Source organism: Leptonychotes weddellii, chromosome 9 (genome assembly GCF_054177405.1).
Source record: "Leptonychotes weddellii isolate Sample4059 chromosome 9, ASM5417740v2, whole genome shotgun sequence".
NCBI lineage: Eukaryota > Metazoa > Chordata > Mammalia > Carnivora > Phocidae > Leptonychotes > Leptonychotes weddellii.
In genome coordinates, this window is record NC_138377.1 from 20,353,012 (window position 1) to 20,376,475 (window position 23,464).

At 37.2% G+C, this 23,464-nt stretch overlaps 1 protein-coding gene across 12 annotated transcripts in view; it reads right to left on the minus strand.

Annotated features, from left to right (window-relative positions):
- The window catches only part of NRXN3 (neurexin 3), a 1,456,830-nt gene that overhangs the window by 347,668 nt on the left and 1,085,698 nt on the right, over positions 1 to 23,464 (minus strand). For all 12 annotated transcript variants that reach the window (XR_014148330.1, XM_081830134.1, XM_081830131.1 and 9 more), the window contains one exon: positions 2,058 to 2,239. Coding sequence is in view for 11 of the 12 variants with exons in the window: in XM_081830134.1 (XP_081686260.1) it covers positions 2,058 to 2,239 (182 nt within the window). In the remaining variant the exon portion in view is untranslated. The remainder of the gene's footprint in view (positions 1 to 2,057; positions 2,240 to 23,464) is intronic.

Consider the following 23,464-nt stretch of genomic DNA (forward strand, 5'->3'; position numbering starts at 1 on the left):
AGCGAGCTGGTAATAATAGCCTAGTTATAGCCGCCATGAAATAGTCATTAAGTTATATGCAGCATAAATCTCACAGAGTTTTGTAAATTATGGTGGTTTTTAGAAGCCAAATAAAGATAAACCATACAAACTATGGCTGCTTTTCTCTGTGCTCCTTGGCATGACTTTCTAAAATGCTTAAGCTCAGGGGCGCCTGGGTGGCTCAGTTGGTTAAGCGACTGCCTTCGGCTCAGGTCATGATCCTAGAGTCCCGGGATCGAGTCCCGCATCGGGCTCCCTGCTCAGCGGGGGTCTGCTTCCCCCTCTGCCCTCTTCCCTCTCGTGCTGTCTCTCATTCTCTCTCTCAAATAAATAAATAAAATCTTTAAAAAAAAACAAAATAAAATGCTTAAGCTCAGGCTCATAGGACCATATGGTTCTTGAAGCATCTGAGAAAGCATAAAGGTTCACAACTCCGTTAAGACCCCTCTTTCACTTTTTGAAGGTGATCATTCCTAACCAGCCCTTCCCTGCACTCTTGCCTGGTTTGGCTCACACTGAGGCTGACAGGCTTCCAGCTCAAGCCTTACACTTCAAGCTGCTCCTGTTTCCAAGGCATACTGGAAGAGCCGGTGAGGGAGATGGGTGGCGCTTGCAGGCTGAGCTGGCTGCTGGTGGTTCCAGCCAGCCACCTCCACTCCGGAGACCAGCCATAAAATCAAGCTCTCTGCCTTCCTCCGTAGACCAGCACATTAGCAAAACTCAGATTCAAAGATGCCCAGTAAAATGTTCCTTTTCCTCCTTTTTGGAGGTTGGTGGTAATCCCCAGTTGATCTTTCCTCTCAACTGCTTTTTCCCCCTGCTATTTAAACTGAATTCTTATTGCTCCAAATTAAATCCATTCTTTCTGGCCTTGTCATTGCTAACTAATGAGAACAATTCCTCTCTTTGCTCCTGGTAGCTGCACTTTGGGTGCTTATGGATGAGAATCATATCCTTCTTTAGCCTACTTTCCTAACTGCAGACTGCACAGGTGATAAAATGGGTTAATTGTTGCTATAAAAATATTTTCTATCCTCATAATGAAGTAATTTTTTCCTCCAAATCATTTTAATTTCTTAGAATTGCACTGTGTTCTTAACAATCTGCATTGACTGAGGTTGCAGTCCTATTGGGCTTATATATACAAACAAAATGTTGGATATACAATATACATGAATCTAACAATTCTGGGTTATTGTGCTGTTTCCCTTTTGCCCCACCCACCCTGGCCTTGGTTTTTATCACATGCTTTTTACACGTGTACGAGGAAGTTTGCAGCCTAGGGTAGGGGTCATCAAAGTAGAGCCTGCAGCCTGCTTTTTTTTTTTTTTTTTTTAAATAGATTCCATGCCCAGTGTGAAGCCCAGCATAGGGCTTGAATCCACAACCCTGAAATCAAGACCTGAGCCAAAATCAAGAGTCAGATGCTTAACCAACTGAGCCACCCAGGCCCCCCTGCAGCCTGCTTTTATAAAATAAATTTTTATTGGAATATAGTCACACACATTTCTTAAAAACATGTTATCTATGGCCATTTTCACATTATAATGGCAGAGCTGAGAGTCTGACAGAGATTGTATCACCTGCAAAGCCCAAAATACTTGCTTATCTGGCCTTTTACAGAAACACTTTGCTGACCTCCAGCATAGGAGGTTATTACCACCCATGTGCGCTTTGCTACTTGCAACAGGTGAAGGCAAAGTACCAGGTAAATCTCTTATTTACACCTAGGCAGTCTGCTAAACGTTGCATGACAGGTCAAACCACACAGGTGAGTGGTTTGGGTGTCTGGACTGAAAGAGTTTTTCATTTTTTATCCCCGAAGTACCCCATGGGCATCAGGTTCACGTCTAAAGGGACAAACGAGGCTTGACACCGGGGCTAGCCCTGGGATACAGCTCCAACACACCTAGGCAATTTTTATAATCATGTGCCTCTTTGCCGAGCCTATCTAGAATGTTCCGCTGCGTTAATCTGGCTCACCAACTCACACCAGCAGGAAGACAAAGAAATCCAGGCCCAGGCCTGGTACTCACTATGTGAAGCTGGAGGAAATCACCGAGGCCCGGAGCACTGTCGATCCGCACCAAGATGCCATCCTTCACGGTGGTGCTGAAGCCCACGGCGAGGCGGTCAGAGCGCGTGCTGGGCCGATCATTGGCTGGCCAGGTGTAGAGGATGAGGCCTCCGCTTTTCCCAAAGATGTACGTAGCGCCAGCTGTGAAAGCAAGGAGAGAGGGAGCCATCAGGGCATGTACCGTGCATCTGCAGCTGCAGGCACGCTGCGGAGGCTCTACACAGACCGCTGCGGAGAGGAGACGGCCCCCACATGCCGGTATTTGCTTACTGAGAGGGATGGCAACCAAAGTCTCGCAAGGCGGCTGTCACCCCAAATTAAAGATGCAGGCAAAATGAATTAATAACAAAGCAGATGTTAGCAAGAGGCATCCCGAACATCTTCAGTTCCTGTGTATAATGGCAGACGGCAAATAACATGCCTTGTCTGAGAGCGTGGGTACGTGGTGACAGACAACTTTCCCGATTTCCTCAACAGCAGAGTTAATTTTCCATCTCGGCTAGGACAGGCATGAGAGAGAAAACTAGTTCCCCCCATCTCTTAGCTCTCAGAACATTCTGGCCTGTGGGGCCAGGAGCAGCTCCGGGAATGCCTCACAAGACGTAAGGTGTAAGTCCAAAGCCATCATTCTTTTCACACCTGGACCTGTGAGCACCCCCACAGAAAAGAAGGCTGGAGCCTGAGAAAACCAAGTTCTGCCTTGGCCTATTTCACTATTATGTTGCTGTAAAATATGTGATAAAAATTAATTCCAGAAGCCTTTTAAAAATTAATTTACTTCCATAGTGATGGTATTTATCTGGTATTATGTAACAGCTTCCCTCTCTTTTCCAAACTCAATTTCAAAAAGGGAGTATAGAAGACATAGAAAAAAAAATCTTACAATGATGAATTTGGAACATAAGTGGTATTGCCACTTATGAATAGTGGATTTATCAGTGTTTTTAGTATTTACCATCTTTTCACTCTTTTTACAAAGCCAGGGATTAGTAAGAATATATTAATTTAAAAATACGTAGAAAACAAACAGGAAGAAAAATAAAGAAAATATTTGCATCTCATAAGTTTTAAAAGTCTGTTTTTAAAAATAGGTTTTAAAATCTAAATTTGGAGGAAACCATTTAGATTTGGTACCCAGAACAGACTACATCATTGTAGTTTCTATGGCTATATGTATGTTACCCATAGTGAGTACTTCCATATGTTACTCATCTCAAAGTTCAAAGAATATTTAGCAGATTTTCTTGTGTGTTCCGACTGCACATGGTCCAATCCTTGAAACTATTTTAAAGCAGCATTAGATAAGCATTCAGATTTCTTCAACTTCACTAAAAATCTCCAGCACTGGTTCACATTTAGTTTACAGGGAATATTGGATTGAATTATGTTGTGTGAAGAAAAAATGAGTTATGCAGCTTATTTAGAAATAATAAAGTCAACTGCTATGAGGCTAGAATTAGGAGTATATGTCATATGTCATCCTTATTTTAAGCACTAAGCCACATTATACTCTGAGGCATATAGAATCTAATCTGTCCTTTTTGAAAGGTCACTATTCTAGTCTCTCCAATATGCTCAGTTTGTATATTACATGTAGTATAACATTATCTTCCTTTTATGAATGTCTCAATCCTAAGGGGATAGTGTCTGAAAAGACCTCCACAGTCATCTGGAGAATTTGGGATTGTGGTATGGAAAGTTTATGATCAATGCTATATGCAAAACAATATCTGTTCCTCACCATCCACAGATACCCTTAATGCTTCTTAAACTTAGAAATGTGGACATAATGATTTACCCTTGATATCTATCCATCTGTGAAGAATTTAAATAATTCCCTTTCCTGTAGATGATTACAAATGTCATTGCCACCCTCTTTATTCTGTATTTGGAAAACTGAAGGTTACTCAGTGATCAATGTATAGAATCACCAAAAATGCAAATCAGCCTGTGACATTTTGTGGCAATTTATAAAATCTTACCCTATTTTATCCTAAATATATAGTGGATTCTGCTACAGAGATAAATCCATACTCTATCAGGAAATAATTTTATCACTTTGTTACAAAAAGAGCAAGTCCAAAGTTGACAACAGCAACACCTATGCGTGGTGTTTTACAGTTTAAAAAAACCCTTTCAAATTCATTAGCTGGATCTTCACAACAGTTCTATGGGATATTTCATTTGTTAACAATGTTTGGAAATAGAGACCCAAGCATCTGACTTACATAAATGGCACCTCTTTAAGTCTCCAGCTTTCCCTCCTGCTTCCAAAAGCCTGTCCTCACCACATGCCAATTATAGCTTAATAAAATTATTCAATAAACTATACCAGTGATGCAAAGTTGACTATACTTTATTCTTTTCACATGTTCCTATAAGACCAAAATGGAATGAAAACAAAGCCATAGCCCCCAAACCTGGCATATTTTCAAAAGCTAGTCTGGCCTTCTAACCATACAAATAAATTTACAAACCTTCTATTCTGCTCATATTTTTTATCCACTGACTGTTCAGTAATTCTCAATATAAAGAATATAAAAAGGAAGAACATTTTAAAAGATAAATACACAATTTCTTATATATAGTGGTTAGGAGGTCATCATGGCTTTAATTTTTAAATAAACAAAGAACAAAACCTCACTATGATAATCTCAAGGTAGATCAAAAATCAGCCTTAAAAATTATTTTGCTTGCTTTTGTTGTTCTGAATTTAGGATGCCGCTATGTTAGATAATTCTAACTTTGTAGATGAAAAGGGCAAAAAAGTACAAAGTCCTTAGCATATTGGCTTATTCTGCCATGTGGAAATAAATCTAAAAATGTGTATCCTTGGTATCGAATTTCCTAGTAAGGGTAAATAAAGACCCTGAATGCTCCCATAGTTCAATGTTGGCTTTAAAGGAAGTTAATTAATATTTACAACTTTCTATTCTGAAAACCTGTTATTTTTTTCCCCTCTTTAGTTAGCTTTGCTATCTTGCATGTGCACTTTCTGTTAATTTTAATATAAAATGCCTAGAGTCCTAGGGGGAACATGGACTTATTTTCCTTTACATTTTCAAATTAAAAAGTTAATTTTGTTATTTTAAAATGTGGATTACAAATCAACATTTGGGGAACATCCTAAGAACTGTAAGAACCCTCCTTAATCCATTAAAGATTTTCATTTCCAAGCCATGCAATACCACATCACATGCTTTCTCCCCTGAGCCTAGTTTCTCTGACTGTTGGTTTCTCGCTGTGCTAAGTATACTGGTGCGAAGATCATACTCCATTTATTAACAATCAGAATGATGAATTTCCTGCTTGCTAGCAAAAAGTGATCAATTCAACTGAAGAAAAACTGCTGTGGTGGCATTCTGACCATTCAACATTGCAGGATTTGCAAGTTTGGAAGCCGCCGAGATTGCTGAGTTCCACCAACAGAGTATTTCAGAAATGAAATCTCCACAATGTCACCATTAACCAAGATATGTATACACACCGTTTTCAGTCAACAAATTTGACATGTTATTTAACACGCAACTTCTTTTGTCTCAAAAGCACCAAAAAATGGGTTTGGCTTATTGTATTTTAATTAGCAAACTATTTACTGTGATGGGGCTGATGGTGATTTTGGCAGAGCCAGGTATGTGAGGGTATGAATATGTATGTTTTGGGGTGTATTCTGTGTATGGAATTGGTTGGGGGGAAGAAGAGGGTAGGACAGGCTCCACTTAGATCATGAAGAAGTCCTGGGGAATAGCTTTATGTAGTTATACAACAAGCTGATTAAATAGATGATCGATGGTTTCTCAAGGACAATAAAAGATAAAATTTTTTCTAGGTCATACATTTCTCCAAGAAATAGTTCTTAAACCTGTGGTGCATATTACTGCTTGTTTTACTAAAATTTAATATAATTATTGATGGCAACTTAACATGTCCTTATTTAGACCATTTGGATAATTATTACTATTGTAGCTTTGACTTCTTAACCTCATGGTCCTGCCATTATGACACTGTTTTCTATTCTTATATCCAAGTAGCATATTATTTCTTTTTGGCAATTACCAATAGAAATAGAATCATAGACCTATTTAGGATTTATATTTGATATAAAAATAATATATACATACATATGTGTATGCATATACATATGTGTATGTGTGTGTAAGAAATAAGGCAAGTTTAGTTAGAAAACATAGTAAACTACCTGGAATTAATTTATTATTTTTCCATCAAATAATTACAGATAAAAGGCTCCAGAAATTCATCTAAATGTAATGTTGCTTGTTTATTTATGTTTTTTAAAAAAGAAAGGAAATAAAGCAAATCAGCTTTCCCTGAAATAGTTTTTGGTTGGTGTTAAAATGGAACAATGCAAGCATCTCCCAGGCGAGACCTGAGAAAATTAAATTTAAAGAGAACTAGATAATTTACTCATGGACAAATATAGCATGTAGAATAATAAGTTAAGTAATAAAATAAATATAATTCTTGCTGTGCAAACCATCTGGTAGGTAAACCAGGGTAAGAAACAAGAAGTCAAACTCTTCCTCCAGTGCTCTTTGAACATTACCTGAGAACTTAGTATAAAATCTCATGACACCAAGGTAATATATCTGTCTTCCTCTATTATTCAGGCCCCTCATTCCTCATTTCTATTGTATTACTCTTTCATCAACCTTATCCACATTTGTGTTCTTTACTGTGAATTGGTAAATCCTTTTGGAAAATAAATGGACTATCAATGACAAAATATATCACGCCTGTAGATGCAGTTATTGCTACTGACTTAAAACTATCTTTTATTCAGATCAATTAACCAGATAGCTAACAAAACCAAAATGGAAAGACTTGGAAATGACACATAGCTCTCCTAGCAAATGGAGACATAAAACTCAAGGATCTCAAAATGACTGGTGGTCTGAAAAAAGAAAAAAAGTTTCTCAATTTCTTTTACTCAGTTTGCTCTATGGTTCCTCTTACACACACTCCTGGCTGTTTCGGGGAGTATTCATCACAGCAGGACCTTCTGTGTTCATAGCACTGAACGATTTTCAGATTGTTTTCTTTGGGAGTACCTCATCTGCTGCCTCTTCCCCCAGTACCGACTGAAGTGTCAATGGCAAACATTTTCGTTCGAATAAAACAGAAAATAAAGACTCAGGAGATTAAGTGACTGGACCTGGTGTTAAGTGGTGAAGCTGAGAGTAGAACCAGTGCACCCCTTCCTTGACTCTGCCCTCTTCTAGCTATCCTGTGGGCCCATAGCATGAAGCTTCCCGAAAGGAATCCCTGGGGACCAAGAGCTCCACAAGAAGGAGGAAGTGAATAGTGGATAGGAAACTATCAACAAAACCTCTGCACTACAGAGGAAGCCTCTAGGGAGCACAAAGTAAGTGATACACATTTTACAAACAGTCCTGCAATGCATTTATTGAATGGATGGTTTATTATGATCTATTTTTGTCGACTCTGAATTTTTTGAAATAAACACCAAAACTGATGATAAAGAAGCCTTAAATAAAGCAAAACTGAAGGGACTGAATGCTAGGAGAGAAATTTCATCTATTTTAAAGAACATCCTTTATCTTTGGCAAAGAAATGATCAGATTTACTGCTCAGCTAACTGAGAAACTGACAACACCGCCTAAGAGTCAAATATATAATCAGGGAGAGCCAAGCCCCATTTCTTAAACAGTGCTAAGGCAAGGTGAGGGTTCCCTCAATCTGGGGCCATTTTTTCCTCTTTCTTGAAAGAAGAATGATTAAAACCAAAGGGCATTAAGCCAGGAAACACAGAGGCAACATTTCAGAGCACATTCCAGTATTCTGGAAGAAAAATTGCAACTCAAAGACTTCCTAGCAGAACCAATACTCGTTCAGTTTGGTACAAAAATCTGTTTGGTGATACCGGAACTCAAACTTGTGCACAGGGTGAATTATATATATTGTATCCAGTGTCAAAGCTTCCATAGAAGCTGGTGGGAGAAAAATACAAAACCAATAAAATTCTACCTATTAACCTATTTTTTTAGAAATAAAAAAGTATACTGCTATTTAGTTCTGGTAGTAAGTATCATAAAAAAGAACCATGTTTCATGGATGATTACATGAACAAGCCCTATTTTGGCAAAGATACTTGGTTGGACCTTTTCATGGGAATGTTATCATGAATTTTCCAGGGGATCTTAAGAGGAGCCAAATAATTATGCTATTTCCAAAACTGATACCAACAATTGTGATGGCCTCCTGTTATGATTTCTTATCACACCTGTACTCCCCCAAATTCCGAGTAAAATAAAATCACAGTTTCTGGGCACATTCATGACTGCTGACAAACACATGACATTTTCTGAGTCTTAGAGAATGACATTTTTAGAAACACATTACACCAAAAATTTTTTTACAAAGTTATTTTTACTCATCATATTCCAGGTCTCTCCCACTGGGAAAAAATTGATTAGTGATAGAGCTTACAAATGTTTTCCATACTGAAAATGATCTAAAAATAAAGCTTCCAGGGATACATTTAAATTCCCCTTGCTTAAAAAAGAAGTTTCAAAAACTCATTGTTATTGTTGTTGTTGTTGTTGTTTGTTTGGGGCAATTAATTTTTTCACAAATCTTTGTGCTTAACAGTACTAGTTATAATACTAATGTTAATACTAATATTAATGCTTCTGCTAACTATATGTATGAATCATTTATTATATAATACACTATAATACAATATTTCAAATTCCTATACCTTTTACTTTAGATATCTTTGACGTATTAGTTTGTTAGGGCTACCATAAAAAGGTAACACAAACTGGGTGGCTTGAACAAAATAAATTTATTTCCTACAAGTTTGGAGGCTAGAATTCTGATATTAATGTGTCAGCAAGGTTGATTTTTTCAAAAATGGCTGTTTTCTCCCTGTGTCATCACATGGCCTCCTCTCTTTACCCGTCTATAATTTCGTCTTCTTAAAAGGACACCAGTCATAGTGGATTAGCAACCCTGCCTCCTCCCCCCACCCCCGCGAAGACCTCATTTTAATTTATATACCTCTTTAGAGACCCTATCTCTAATTACAGTGACATTATAAGATATTAGGGGTTACGACTTCAACATACGAATTTTGGGAACAATTCGGCCCATAACAGTTACTTTCCCACTTTTAAAGATGAGGGAAGCTGTAGATTGAGGTGAAATAACTTTTTAAGATCTAGTAGAATCAGGGATTTAATTGAGATCTACCTAACTCAACAACCTACATTCTTTTCATTACGCCAAGCTGTATTGCTAACATGCTCACCTTTTACCTTTACCTGTGTACCTGAGTGAAGAGATGGCAATGAAGATGAGAAGGACAATGGCTTCCTAACATGTGCCCAAAAAGCAAAGCAAAACAAAACAAAAGAAAACTGCAAACAAGATGGAAACTCAATGCTCTCACGATAGAAATGACAGTATAGGGGTGATCATTTTATTTTCTTTAAATGACAGTAGCTTAATATGAGCTTGTTCTCTGCCAAGTGTATAAAGCAAGGTCAGACAATAGGCTGCTCTTCATTAATTACACCACTCTCCTAAAAATCTAAATTCTGTCGGGATGGACTCTATATGAGGTTTATTTCAGAGAATATCTCACAGCCAATTTAATTTAACTTTCATAACCAAGCTTGTTTCTTATATAGCAAAACAAAGTAAGTCCTAGGAAATTGCACAGTGTTCAGGTTTGAGGAAATAAATATTAAGTTTTATTGTCAAACAAAATGAAAATCCAGAACCCTTCTGTACCATGAGCTCCTGGAGGACAGGGCTGTTTAATTTCTCTCTCTATCAACACTGAATGCTCAGGAAATAAATGCTGTTGAGTTAATCAATAAAACCTGGCTCTCACCTATACTTTCATATCTTCACACTGTCATTCAGGTATCTGCCCATTAATCCTTCTCAGCTTTTTGTCATTTCATCTCAATGTGGAAATACTTTATAAATGCTCATCAATTAGGGTTCACAACACTTTCCAGGTGGAGAACAGAGCTTCCAATTTATAAAGGAAAGTTAACCACAAATACATTTGAATAATTTTTCTTTGGTGAATTTTTGGCAGGCTCAGAGAAGAAAAGCACACCTATCTTTCATCAAATTGTTTTATGTTACCCTCAGTTCCTAAATCACATGGCAAACTGTTTTTAGTAATATTCGTACATATACATGAATACATATATATGCATACACATATATATATGAATACATCATAGATTTAACCTAATAAGAATATACAGTAGAAAAGCAATGCAACCTATTTAAGAATAGCCATGTCATTATTCTATTTTACATATCATTGGGCAAAGACCATATATACATTTGTCCTTAGGCAAAATATAAATGAATGAAAAGAAAAATAAAATTGATCATTTTATAGTTACTCATCAGACTTTTCTGTAGCTTTTTTTTAGAAACTCATTCCTTCTGATGACATCTCATGGGACATAGAATAAAAGGGAGGTTCAGAGTGCATTCATCTGCTTCCTTTTACTCTTCTAATTCCACAGCTTTGAAATACCTTCCCTAATAAGAGCAATCAAGGGATTTCTAAGTACTGAATATTCTCTGAAAAAGAAATACAGATGAAGAGCAGTTGCTTATTTCTAGTGCTTTGATTTAAATGCTGGATTTATATGGACTTCACACTTTCAAGGAACCAGGGACTATAAACATGACTTTGGTGTATTTGTGGCTCTAATTCATAAAACATGATTTTCCTGGAAAAGTTAGCTAATATTTTTAAGGGTATTGACTCTTACTTCTATGAGATACAGATCCTTAATCATAGAACCCATGTCAGAATTAAGCAAAAGGAAGAAATTTCAACTATTATGGTCCCTTCTCCTATTCTGTAACAATCATTTAGCTTCGCCGTGCCTCAGTTTCTCCATTATTAAGAGGTGATGATACTTCTCTTACCTTCTCATCTCAAAAAGTGGCAGTAAGGATCAAAATAGCTATCATGTACACTATACAGAATTCTAGAAATAATTTAGTTTTTTTGTTTTATGGTGATCACCTCAAAGTGAAGAGATGCCTAAGTTGTGGTATCTGTAGAATTTAATTATTCCCTATTCCAAGTACATCTTCCTCCTTTGTCTTGCAACAGTAAGCCCCTTTATATAGAAATGACTCTTTTATCCCATACCAATCATGTGATTTCAATGGAAACTGTTAAAAATCTTTAACAGATTTTGCCCCTTACATACAGCTGATTAGCTAAGGCGTGATAAATAAGCCCAAGTTGGACCAATTGAAGCATTTCACTGAATTATTATTATTTTTTTTGTAACCTGGAAGAAGAGGAACACTCCATCAATTTCTCTGATGATAGAGTTATATTGTAAGTAGCACCCAGCTGCCATGGCCACGTTTCCTACCATAGGAAAAAACTTGGAAAAAAAAAAACCCTGACCCAAAGAGTGAAGTCAAACTGTTGAATCAAGAGTTGGACACACATAGAAAATCTCATCAGGACTTGGTTTTAATGGCCCGTGTTACAAAGTTGCAACTTTGTCTCATAGAAAATTCTTAATAGCTAACTTTTAGTCTAAGTGAGTTGAAATTTTCTTTCTTTCACAACTAGAAAAGTCTTTGACAGTAAAGAACCCCTGGGAACTATCACAGTGCCTGGAACACAAAGGGGCACGTGTTTGTTAAAGAAACTGACAAAGGATGACTGAGATGATTAAGTGATAAGTTACCCAGAAATTTAACCTACAGAGCACATTCAGTGATTCATATACATTTCAAATTGGAGCACTAGTAAAACTGATCATGTCCTTGTTGATAAAGAAATCCTTAATGATTTCTACAGAACAACATATATATATTATATATATCCCCAATAATTAGAATATTAATGAAAAGAGACTGCTTTATATCAAGTCCTATAAACTACAGATGAAGCTTTACTCAGAAGAAAATATCCTAAATAATAATAAAGGAAATGAACATAAATGAACTGAACTTTCAACTTATGGTATGATTATGAAAATAAATAAAATTAATAAGCTAGTATGTGATGATTAATAAAAACTGGAATTTACTCAACATATTTAAAACAAATAATAAAAGAGTTTAAAAAAAACCCCAAAGCTTATACTTTAAAATGTCAAAGAAAGCATATAAAACCCTGAAAAACCAAAAGTAAGAAAAATTAAAAGAGGAAAAAATATTATAGTAGAAATTATAAAGGGGATATAAACATAGATATAGATAATATTAATATGTAAAAGACTATTTTATACAACTTTAGATAAATATATTTTAAAAATAGAAGAAATTGATCACTTCTAGGAAAACTATGATTTGCCAAAGGTTTCTAAGAAAAAGGAGATACACTCAGTAGACTAATGACCCAGAAACCATTGGAAAGGTGATTCAAATTGTACTATTTAAAAGATACAGATGGTACAAAAGATACTAGATGATTTTACAAGTAAGTTTTATTTAACTTTCAAAGAAAAGATCATTCCTAAGTTACTCAAATTATACCAGACCACAGGCAAGGTTAGAAATCTCCCCCAATTCATTTACAAGTTCAACATATTTGTAATACCAATACCTGATAAATATACAGCAAACAGAACAAAACACTAGACTAATTTCACTTCTGAATACTGATTAAAGATTTTTTCTGAATATACTTCAATGGTACATTAAAAGAATAATATACCATTCCAGGAATATGAGAAATAGTGTATCTCAACATAAAGGTATCTATTAGCAAAGTTTGTTATATCACCTAATTAATGTAGAATTAGAATGTAATTTTATTTAGGACTTTAAAAAGCACTTGAAAAACTCAGCAGTCGTTCCTTCAAAAATTTTACTCAGAATAGGAATTGAAAAAAGCATTCTAAATATGATAGGGACTATTAAAAACAAACTGCAACATCATACTAAATAGTAAAATTATATAGCCTTTGCCATTAAAGTCAAGAGGATAGAGATGTTCATTATTGTGATATTATTCAACACCGTTTTATAAGTTCTTACTAAAACAATAAAGCAATAAAATGAAATAAGTTGTAACACATTGGGAAAGAATACAATATTTTTTAAAGATATGATTAAATACATACATCTCCTTAATAACTCATCTAAAAAGTTAAAACTAATGAGATCAATTGATAAGTTGGTCCAATATAAAGTAAATACATAAAAATCAATAGCCTGTCACCATGGCATAGATGGTCAAATGATTTTTGACAAGAGTGCCAAGACCATTCAAAGGAGTAATGAGAATCTTTTCACAAATGATTCTGGAAGAAATATATATCCATATGCATAAAAAATGAAGTTGGATGCTTATAGCATATTCAAAAATTAATTCAAAATGGATGGATGACTTAACTGTAAGAGTTAAGAGTATAAAATTCTTAGAAGAGAACATAGGAGAAAAGCTTTAATACTGAATTTGGAAAATTTTTTTTGAATATGACATCAAAAGAGCAGGCAACAGAAGAATAAAATAGATAAATTAAACTTTGAAAATGAAAAACTTGTGCATTAAAGTACACTATCAACAAAAAAAAGGTAAGCCACAAAATGGGAGAAAATATTTGCAAATCATATATCCAATATGGGATTTATATCCAGAATATATAAACCACTCATACAACTCAACAACAAAACAACCCAGCTACAAAATGGGGAAAAGACTTGAATAGATATTTCTCCAAAGGTATACAAATGGCCAATAAGCTCATAGAAAGATATTTAACATCACTAATCATGAAGGAAATACAAATCAAAATCCTAATGAGTTATCACTTCATACTCAATAAAGTGGTTATTATCAAACTGACAGAAAATAAGTGTTGACAAGGATGTGGAGAAATTGAAACCCTTCTGCACTGTTGGTGATAATATAAAATGGTACAGCTCCTGTAACAAATGGTATGACAGTTCCTCAACCACTTCAATATATAATTATAATTACCATATTGTCCAGCAATTCTAAGTGCATAACAACAACAACAAAAAGGACAAGGACTCAACCAGATGCTGTATAGCCACATTGAAAGCAGCATTATTCACAGTAGCCTCAAAATGGTAACAACCCAAATGTACTGATTGAATAAATGGTTAAAATAAAATACTGGTATATACACACAGTGGAGTCAGCTTTAAAAAGGAATGAAATTCTGATACTTACTACATGATGAAATTTGAAGACATTATGCTAAGTGAAGTAAGCCAAATACAAAAGGACAAATATCTCATGACTCTACTTATAGAAATAGAAAGAATAGTGGTTATTAGAAAAGGGGGATGGGAAGCAATTGTTTAATAGGCACAGTTTCAGCTTGGGGTGATGAAAAAGCTTTGGAGATAGTGGTGATGGTTATACAACAGTGTGAATGTACTTAATGTTACTGAACTGTGTGCTTGAAAATGGTTAAAATGATAATTTTTTAATTTTGTATATTTTACTACAATAAAAAAAACCAAGAGCTTGTTTTAATAATAGTAGCTACAAGGTTGAAACAAAAGAGAGAAATCCCACAATAACAAAAATCTATAAAATATTTTAAAATAATGCAACAAGAAGTTATACAAAGAAAAGCTATATAAAGAAAAGTATAATTTTTGGAGCACATAAAACATGTCCAGGGCGCCTGGGTGGCTCAGTCGGTTAAGCAACTGCCTTCGGCTCAGGTCATGATCCTGGAGTCCTGGGATCGAGTCCCGCATTGGGCTCCCTGCTCAGCGGGGAGTCTGCTTCTCCCTCTGACCCTCCTCCCTCTCGTGCTCTCTGTCTCTCATTCTCTCTCTCACAAATAAATAAATAAAATCTTTAAAAAAAAAAAAACATGTCCATATATATGAAGATACACATTATGTTACTGAAGGAAAATATGAATACATCAATAAACATGTTAATCTTTACAACACCTCTAAACAGAATCTCAATTTTTTTTAAGTTCATAAAGAAAAATAAGTACGTAAGATTTGCCAAGAAAATTTTTTTTAAAGATTTTATTTATTTATTTGAGAGAGAGAGAATGAGAGAGAGCACATGAGAGGAGGGAAGGTCAGAGGGAGAAGCAGACTCCCTGCCGAGCAGGGAGCCCGATGCGGGACTCGATCCCGGGACTCCAGGATCATGACCTGAGCCGAAGGCAGTCGCTTAACGACTGAGCCACCCAGGTGCCCCGCCAAGAAAATTTTAAAGGGAAGAATAAAGAAAGAAGACCAGCTTTAGAAGACTTTAAAAGTTACTAAAAAGTGATTATGGTCAAAAAATCTATTCTCAGAAGCAAAAAAGAGCACTCAATCAGTAAAAATTTTTTTAAATTTTTAAAAAGATTTCATTTAATTATTTGAAAGAGAGTGTGTTGCACAAACAGAAGTGAGGAGGGGAGGGGGTAGGGGCAGGGGGAGAAGCAGACTCCCCACTGAGCAGGGAGTCCAGGACCTTGGGATCATGACCTGAGTCAAATGACTACTTTGGTCAATGGGAAAGCATGACCTTATCTGTGCTTGAGGAAAAGAACTTTGGCTATGGTGTGGAGGATGGAAGGAGAAAAGTATATCCATGTGGCTCTAGGTGAAGGCCAGTGCCAAAGCCAGGACATGAGACAGGTGAGCTGAAGCCTGTATTAGTGAAAGGAAGGAATGGATCCTGAAGACGTGAAGAGTGAATGGATCTGGTGATCCATTTGATATTTGGGGAAGAGAAAAGAGAGGCACTGAAGTTGATCCAGAGTTTTCAAGTTTGGGCAACTAAAATTATGGATAGAAAAGGAAGCATTGCTTAGGGCATGAGAATGACAACTTAATTTTGGGGTCACTGACGTTCGTGTGCCTAAAAAATAATGGTCAAGGGTTTGGTTAGAGCTCCAGGATTACCAAGAACCAATGCCATGGTTTTAGGGCCCAGGTGAGACTGTGCTATCGTGTCATCATAAAATGTGCTCAGATCCCACACAGTGATTTCCCAAGCACATATTATTGGGCACATGGAAGATCTGGAAGATTATGTAAAATTGATGTGCCCAAATAATACCCACTGAACATACAGCTCTTTGCCTTTTTCTCTGGGCTGGCTCCAGCTATAGAGAAGCATAGTTTGCATATGGTTGTAATGATAGGGCTTACGTAACATTGTATTTCTTTTCTATGATAGTTTTTGAACCTCTTTGTATTATCAGTTGTCATTTTAAATGGTTACATAATATTCCATGAAGTTGTGGGCTCTAACTTAGCACTCCTTTCTTGCTGAGAGCTTATGGTGTTTGTTTTGTCTGTGGGTATAACTTGGAGCAGGAAAGGCAATTTGATATAATATTTGACTGTGCTTAATATACATTTCTGTTCTTCTGAATAAAATAAAATAAATCTCTGAGAGTATTAGGCCAGATGGTTTTGTTCTTCTTAAAACAAAGATAGTCTATAATCAAGAGTCACATAAGAGACCAAAATGGATCAAGGTCAACTCCTGGTTGTCAAAGCCATTTTTCATTATTCACTCAATAAAACTTTATCCCTCATCTTTTACCAATGGACAAACACAGCATTGCATTATTATATAATATTTGGGTAATCAGCTTCCAGTTTACTTTTTAAACCGATTTCCTCTGAAAACATTAACCACTCATTTTCTTAATATTTTATCCCCTTCAAAGCTTCAGCTTATAACTTCTATTTTTCTTCCTTTATTACTTTTAGCAAGACAATTGCCTTATGTTAATACTTGGCGATTCTCATCTCTCCTGCCTAATTAAATGTATTTCAAACACATCCTCCATCTCTGTCTCTCTGTCTCCCCTCAACATCTCCCCACATCTCTTGAACGTATGTCTATGCTCCAGAACCTGATGACGAAAACAATTTTCTTACTTGTTCTTCACCGTGCACCTTGTGAGAGGTGACTGCATTATTCCTATTTTAAAAACTGCTTTCTAGTCACCAGGTCCTGGAGCGAGGTACTTTCTATACATCTGGTCCTGGCCTTATGCTTCTATTCAAAAAGCCATGCTGCAAGTCCATAAAAACTAATTTCCCAGGCCCTCTTCTCAGTTCTAATATGATAAATTTAGCATTGATTCAACAGTACAGATATGACATTCTGCAAATCAACAGCAGTCATTTCCATCAAAGCTTAAAGATTTGTTATGATGGATATATTCAGACACACCAGTCTCTTTTTAGAAAATGCAATTTTATGGAAAAATACAAGATAATTGGTCTTTAGCTCGTGCAATAAACTTAGATAGCACCTGCCATATTTAAATTAATACAGCGCTTCTCCCTGTTAGATGAGGCCTTCTGATTAACTCAAGCATGTGAAAAGATTCAGGCATTGCTCATGTGAGCTTAGATTGAACACTATTTTTTGATGTGGCTATTTTTTTTTTAAATGATGTGATACTTGTCCATCTACTATGTAAAGGAAATTGAAAGTTCTTTATTCAGCCATATATCCTGTCTATCCTTATCTCTTAAGCTCAGCTTTTGCCTCACATTGTGTCACGTAGGTGGTAGGTTTTACTGGGTGCTGGAAGATTCTCCAAAGCAATGACCTAGTATTTGAAGCCTCTGTGTGAACACTGGGTCTGCTTCCCAGAGATCACATATTCATTACTCTCGAGGATTTATTCCCTTTCCCATTGTCCCCATTTCCTCTGACTCTAGCTGGCATGGTGCAGATCAAGAAACTCAAGAGGACAGGTTTGCTCCTTTTAATCTCCCTTAAACCAGCCGCAAGAACGAATCAGACTCACACGGCTGGAGCAGCAGAATGTAAAGTGCCGAGGCTGGCATTTCAATCTGTTTCTCCCATTTCCGGAGAAAGCCTGGATAACGAGGAGTGAAGAGTATCCTTCCAGGGGACAAATTTGAGCTCAAAGTGTCTACCTGCATTGAAGCAACCAGTGACCCAGAAGCACAGCTGATATGACTTCATCAGTAAGAGGGGAAGACACATGTTCTCTTACTGATCACAACTAGTGGTGATCCAATTTCCCTAATTTACCCATTCAACTTGATCCTTTAACATGTGTCCAAAGTTTTACTTTAAAGTGAACATTCTTCCCAAAGTCATAACCTTTGGAGAGAAGACCACGAACAAAAGGGGTATAAAGATATCTTGTGTTAACTATGTGAAAACTACAGCCATAAATCACACCACTATTTTTTAAATAATCCTCATTTCACAAAGATGATCTATAGGCCAAGCACCCATTGTAATGCTGAAGCTCGTTGCCCAGCAGGGGTTAGGGACTGCATGGACATGGGCATCATCAGATTGTAAGTTCGTTGCAGGTGATGGAGGTGTGATGTGCTTTGTGTCCCCATGATGGCTGAGTCCCTTGCCGGACACAGAAAATCATGTTGTATAAGAGCTGGAAGGAGAACCTGAGAGCCACCATTCAGTGTCCTTATTTATAGAGGCAAATACTGAGGCCAAAAGAGATCACAGAATTTGTCCAAGGTGACAGCTGATGAGTTTCATAGCCACAGAACTCTCTCCTGACTCCAGTCCAGTACCCTTCCTACATTCTTTCTGCTGCCTCTAAAGTAAGTGGTTTAAAAAATTGTTTATTGATCAATTTTAATTCATCCATTCAGACTTTATAGCACTTAAGGATCTGTCTGGGAAGTAAGAATCACCATGGGGCAGGTGTAGTGTGTGTGTATGTGAGAGAGAGGAAGGAAGGAAGGAAGGAAGGAAGGAAGGAAGGAAGGAAGGAAGGAAGGAAGGAAGGAAAGAAGGAAGGGAAGGGAAAGGAAGGGAAGGGAGGAAGGAAGGAAGGGAAGGAAGGGAGGGAGGAAGGGAGGGAATATGGAAATATGTATATATGTGACAAGAAGTGGGTGCAGAGGAGAAGACAGAAGTAAGATCACATATCTTATACTCTGTTACATCAGATTTACTCTTCATGTATATGCTTTATTCGGTATATAATGATCTGAAGTCTTATATTTGAGTACATAAAATAACAAATCATATATAAAGCAGTCCTGTTCTGATTCATAATTCTTAGTCCACAAGGAAATAAAGGCAAAGAGGAGTGAAAATACCTGAAAAAGTTATAGCTCGATCACTACAACACCTAAGCTAAATCTGGAATTCCTGTACTCCCTGGAAAAGGATCTACTTTGAGCTTTTTGGCATTTTTACCAAATCCTAAGTTTTGCATTATAGGGGAACAGTGCTAGTCCACAAATCTTTTCGGTCTCTATGTAAGCAAGGCTGACTATGCACAATGCTCCCTCAATCCAACACTGAGACCTCAGGAGGCGAGAAATGAGAGGGGGTTGGAAGGGGTATGACACAATCTGAATGGGATCTCTTTAAAAGCAATGTGCAGCAGGAGAGACAAGTATAATGGCTATTTAATCATCTTTGCTATGAAGTGCCAATTCTTTAGACTCTTATGACATTCATGAATGATGCAGGAGGCGGACATGATGAATGCAGAGCAATTCCCTGTGACAGATACTTTCAGGGAATTTATACCCCCTCCCTCCAGGACAAAAGGGCTCCTGGGCTCAGTTATCATTTGTTCTGAGAGATAATTTACAGTCTCACTAGCAACTCCTTTTACCCAACTCAATAAAGTGCTTATTTTGATATACGGACTGGGATTGTTCAAGAACAACTGTATCCTTGGAAATTCATGTGCAGTGAGCAGTCTTGCTGGCTTACTTTCCTTCACTTCATGCACTTCTGTCATCTTCCAGGTTCCATAATCTAGAGGGCTTAGACACAGGGTCTCCAAATTACATGTGGTATCTCACACCTACACAGACACAGGTCACTCTTTAATATCTGAAAGCCCAAATGCTGTTTGGGTTCACTGTGAGTCAGAGAATCCTTTAGTGTGTGGCTACATGTATTGTTAAATCTGTAATAAAAATCTTATTCTATACATAATCCTATGCTTATCCATAATCTGTGTGTGGATAAGTAAATTAGCTGATATATTCACAAATATTTATTAAGCTCTTATATGCTAGGTACTCTTCTGGGTGCTGGAAGGACATCAGTGAACATAGTGAAGTCCCTGCTTTAATAAAGATGCTATTATTATAATGATGACAGACAAAAACCTAACAAACACATGTATAATATAATGTCTAGGAGTTTTAAGTGCTGATAAAGCATGATAAGGGGATAGTCATGTCGGGCGAGGGTGGGCTATTTTAAATGAGATAGGCAGGGAAGGACCCTCTGAGGTGATGGCAATAGTGATCTGAGAGCAGGAGGAAGGACACCAGGTACCTTCTGAGTAAAGAAGGTTCAAGGCAGCGGGGATAAGGAGTGACGTCAGAAATGTGTTTGGCTTTCTTAAGATACAGTAAGGGAACCAGTATGGCTGGAGTGGAGGCACAGAGAAAGAGTGAGAGAAAAAGTGGTGAAGTAAAGAGAACCCAGATTACAGAGGGTCTCACAAGAAGCACCTCATGAGAGAGGTCCTGGTCGGATTCTACTCTGAGATGATTGCACAGCTTCCTTAAGCAGCTCTGCGGATAATATTTTAAGTAGGATCCCGAAAGTCAGACTTAAGAGGAAGGTAACCAGGATAGAAAGAGGCCTCAAAGGGCTGTCATATGAGAACTGAATGAGCTCAGGATATTTAGCCAGATGCCGTTGGAAGCTGGGCAGCTTTCTTCAAATACATAGGATGTCATATAGAAGGACAATGATGTTTGGGAAGGTAGGACCAAGAACGATGAGCAAAAATAACTGGACTCAAGGTCAGAGGTCATAATGTGTGGAAGTATTTTCTAGAGCTATCCAAAGACAGAATGAGATCTCCAAAAATATGATAAAAAATTCATCTTCAGATATGTTCCAGCAGAGACTGAATAGTCAATTTTCAGGGTCTGTAAGTCACTTCTAGATGGTTCCCAAAGGAACCTTTCTTTTTTTTTTTAGGATATTATTTATTTGAGAGAGTGAGACAGAGAGAGAGAGACAGAGAGAGAGCATGGATGAGCAGGGGGAAGGGCAGAGGGAGAAGCAGACAGACTCCCCGCTGAGTGGGGAGCCAAACATGGGGCTCAATCCCAGAACCCTGGGATCATGACCTAAGCCAAAGGCAGACGCTTAAAGGGCTGAGCCACCTATGCACCCCCCAAAGGAACATTTCTAAGAAAGGAAGAATATATGAAAACAGAAATGTTGGACTCTGATAGAGTAAACACATTCATCTAGATTAATTATCTTATTTTTCTTCATTTAAGAAAGGGATTTTCGGAGAGCAGAGTGGCGCAGCGGAAGCGTGCTGGGCCCATAAGAAAGGGATTTTCTTTTCAGCAAATTGTTGCTATATCTTTGTTGAGAAAATCAGTAGCCATTTTGAAAAATATGAAAATCCTATAAAGCCATATTTTCCCTTCAAATACTTTAACACATTTGGCAGAAATACCCTTGAGGGCTGTATCCTCAAGGATATTTTTGGTCTAGAGTCAGCTTCTAGGAAAATCCTACTAATAAAATAATCCACTTAAAAATACTCTTTCAAACACTGAAATAGCAGTCAAATGCAGCTCCTTTCTTCTTATCATGAAAATCCCAGGGAAAAAAGTGGTGGGGAGGTAGCGGGCTAAAAATGGTCTTTCCAAATCTTAGTGGACAGGCAAAAACACTTCCTCACTATTAATTTGCACCATGCCTAAGATTTTCTTTCTTAATGGAAGTTAATCCTAAAGTAGCAATAACACTGAAAGAATTTATAGGTAAGGGATTACCATGGCTAAGAAACCTTCCTTTAAAAGGATCTTCAAAAGGTCGTCTTTTTATTGCCTCCCTGCTTCTTAACAGTCAAAGAACTACTTATACACAAGAGTTCATCACGAAGAAGCTGCCTTTAAAATATTTTAAAGATGATAAAGCATTTACCTAGAATTTGGGGGTAAGGAAAGAAGGAAAGAAGAAAGGAAGGAAGGGAGGGGAGCCAGGAGGGAAGCAAAAGAGAGAGAAGGGGAAAAAAGAAAGGATTAGTGGGTCTCTTATAAGCATCACAAAGTAACTCCTCTGCTATATTCTGACTAAAACATACATGAGTTTCCCAAGATAAATTTCTGTACTTTCATGTGGCTAAAGAACAACAGAAATAATGAAAGGGATGAATAAATGGAACAAATGTGGAAAAGTTTAGGGAAAGGGGTCCTTAGAAAAGAAAGCAAAAGAATAAAGTAATTACTGTTTGGGAAGGAAAAGTGTTTTCTTGAGAAAAGGTGTTCAGAAAAAGGCTGTACACTACATATGGGGACAACAGAATAAAAAGATAGAAGCAGATAGAAATAAAAGCAAGCAAAACCACAAAAAAGTCTTTCTTAACCATCAGGTTAAAGAATCATTCCAACAATAAAAAACAAAACTAAAATCAGTTACTGAAGAAGATCTAGAGGTCTCCAACCCAGAAAAATTTCCACCATCCCACTCCATCATTCTTCATCATTTGAACCTTTTGTATTTTATTCATGGTCTCTCTCCTAGTCCTCCAGTAGAATGTAAGCTCAACAAAGGCAGAAACTTGTCTTACTCATTGTTAAAACCCTAAAACATTGCAAAGTGCATTGTAAACTTCCTTTAATAGTGTTGAATCAATAAATGGATCTTTACAGAGGCTTGTTCCTAAAAATAGGGCATAGGTCAGATTATCTACCATCACACATTGGCCAACAGTTCCTACTAGTCTACTGCTTACAATTCTCAAATGGATTCCATTGCCTTAGAATAAATTAAACTCCTTAAGACAGTCCCAAAGGCCCTCCATGATCTGGCTCTTGGTGTCCTCTCCTCTTCAGCTGGCGTCATACTCTCCTTTGCTCACTATACTCCAGACACTCGGATTTCTTCTCTTTTTCCAACAGGTAAATGGCTTTTGGGACTTTTGCATTTGCTCTTTCCTCTTCCTCCAGATCTTTACATGGGTGACACCTTCTCATCAATCAAGTCTCACATCCAGAGCAACCTCTTGAGTGGTCTTTCTTGACCTCACAGCCAAAGATAGTAATTCCTCCCCCCACCATCCCTGGTGGTTATTCTCTATCTAAACCATAACCAGTAATATTTTTTCCATCACTTACAACATCCTTTCTTTCTCTTCTGACTAGAACGCAAGTACACAAGAATAGATGTCTGTCCGTCTTGCTTAACACCAAAGCCTCAATGACCCAAACAATACCTGGCCCAGAGTAGGCACTCAGTAATATTTTGGGGACAAATGAATACATCTTTAAGAAAACCTATTCTGGGGGGGGCGGAGCAAGATGGCGGAGGAGTAGGAGACCTGGATTTCGTCTCCTCTCAGGAATTCAGCTGGATAGGGATCAAACCATTCTGAACACCTACAAACTCAACAGGAGATC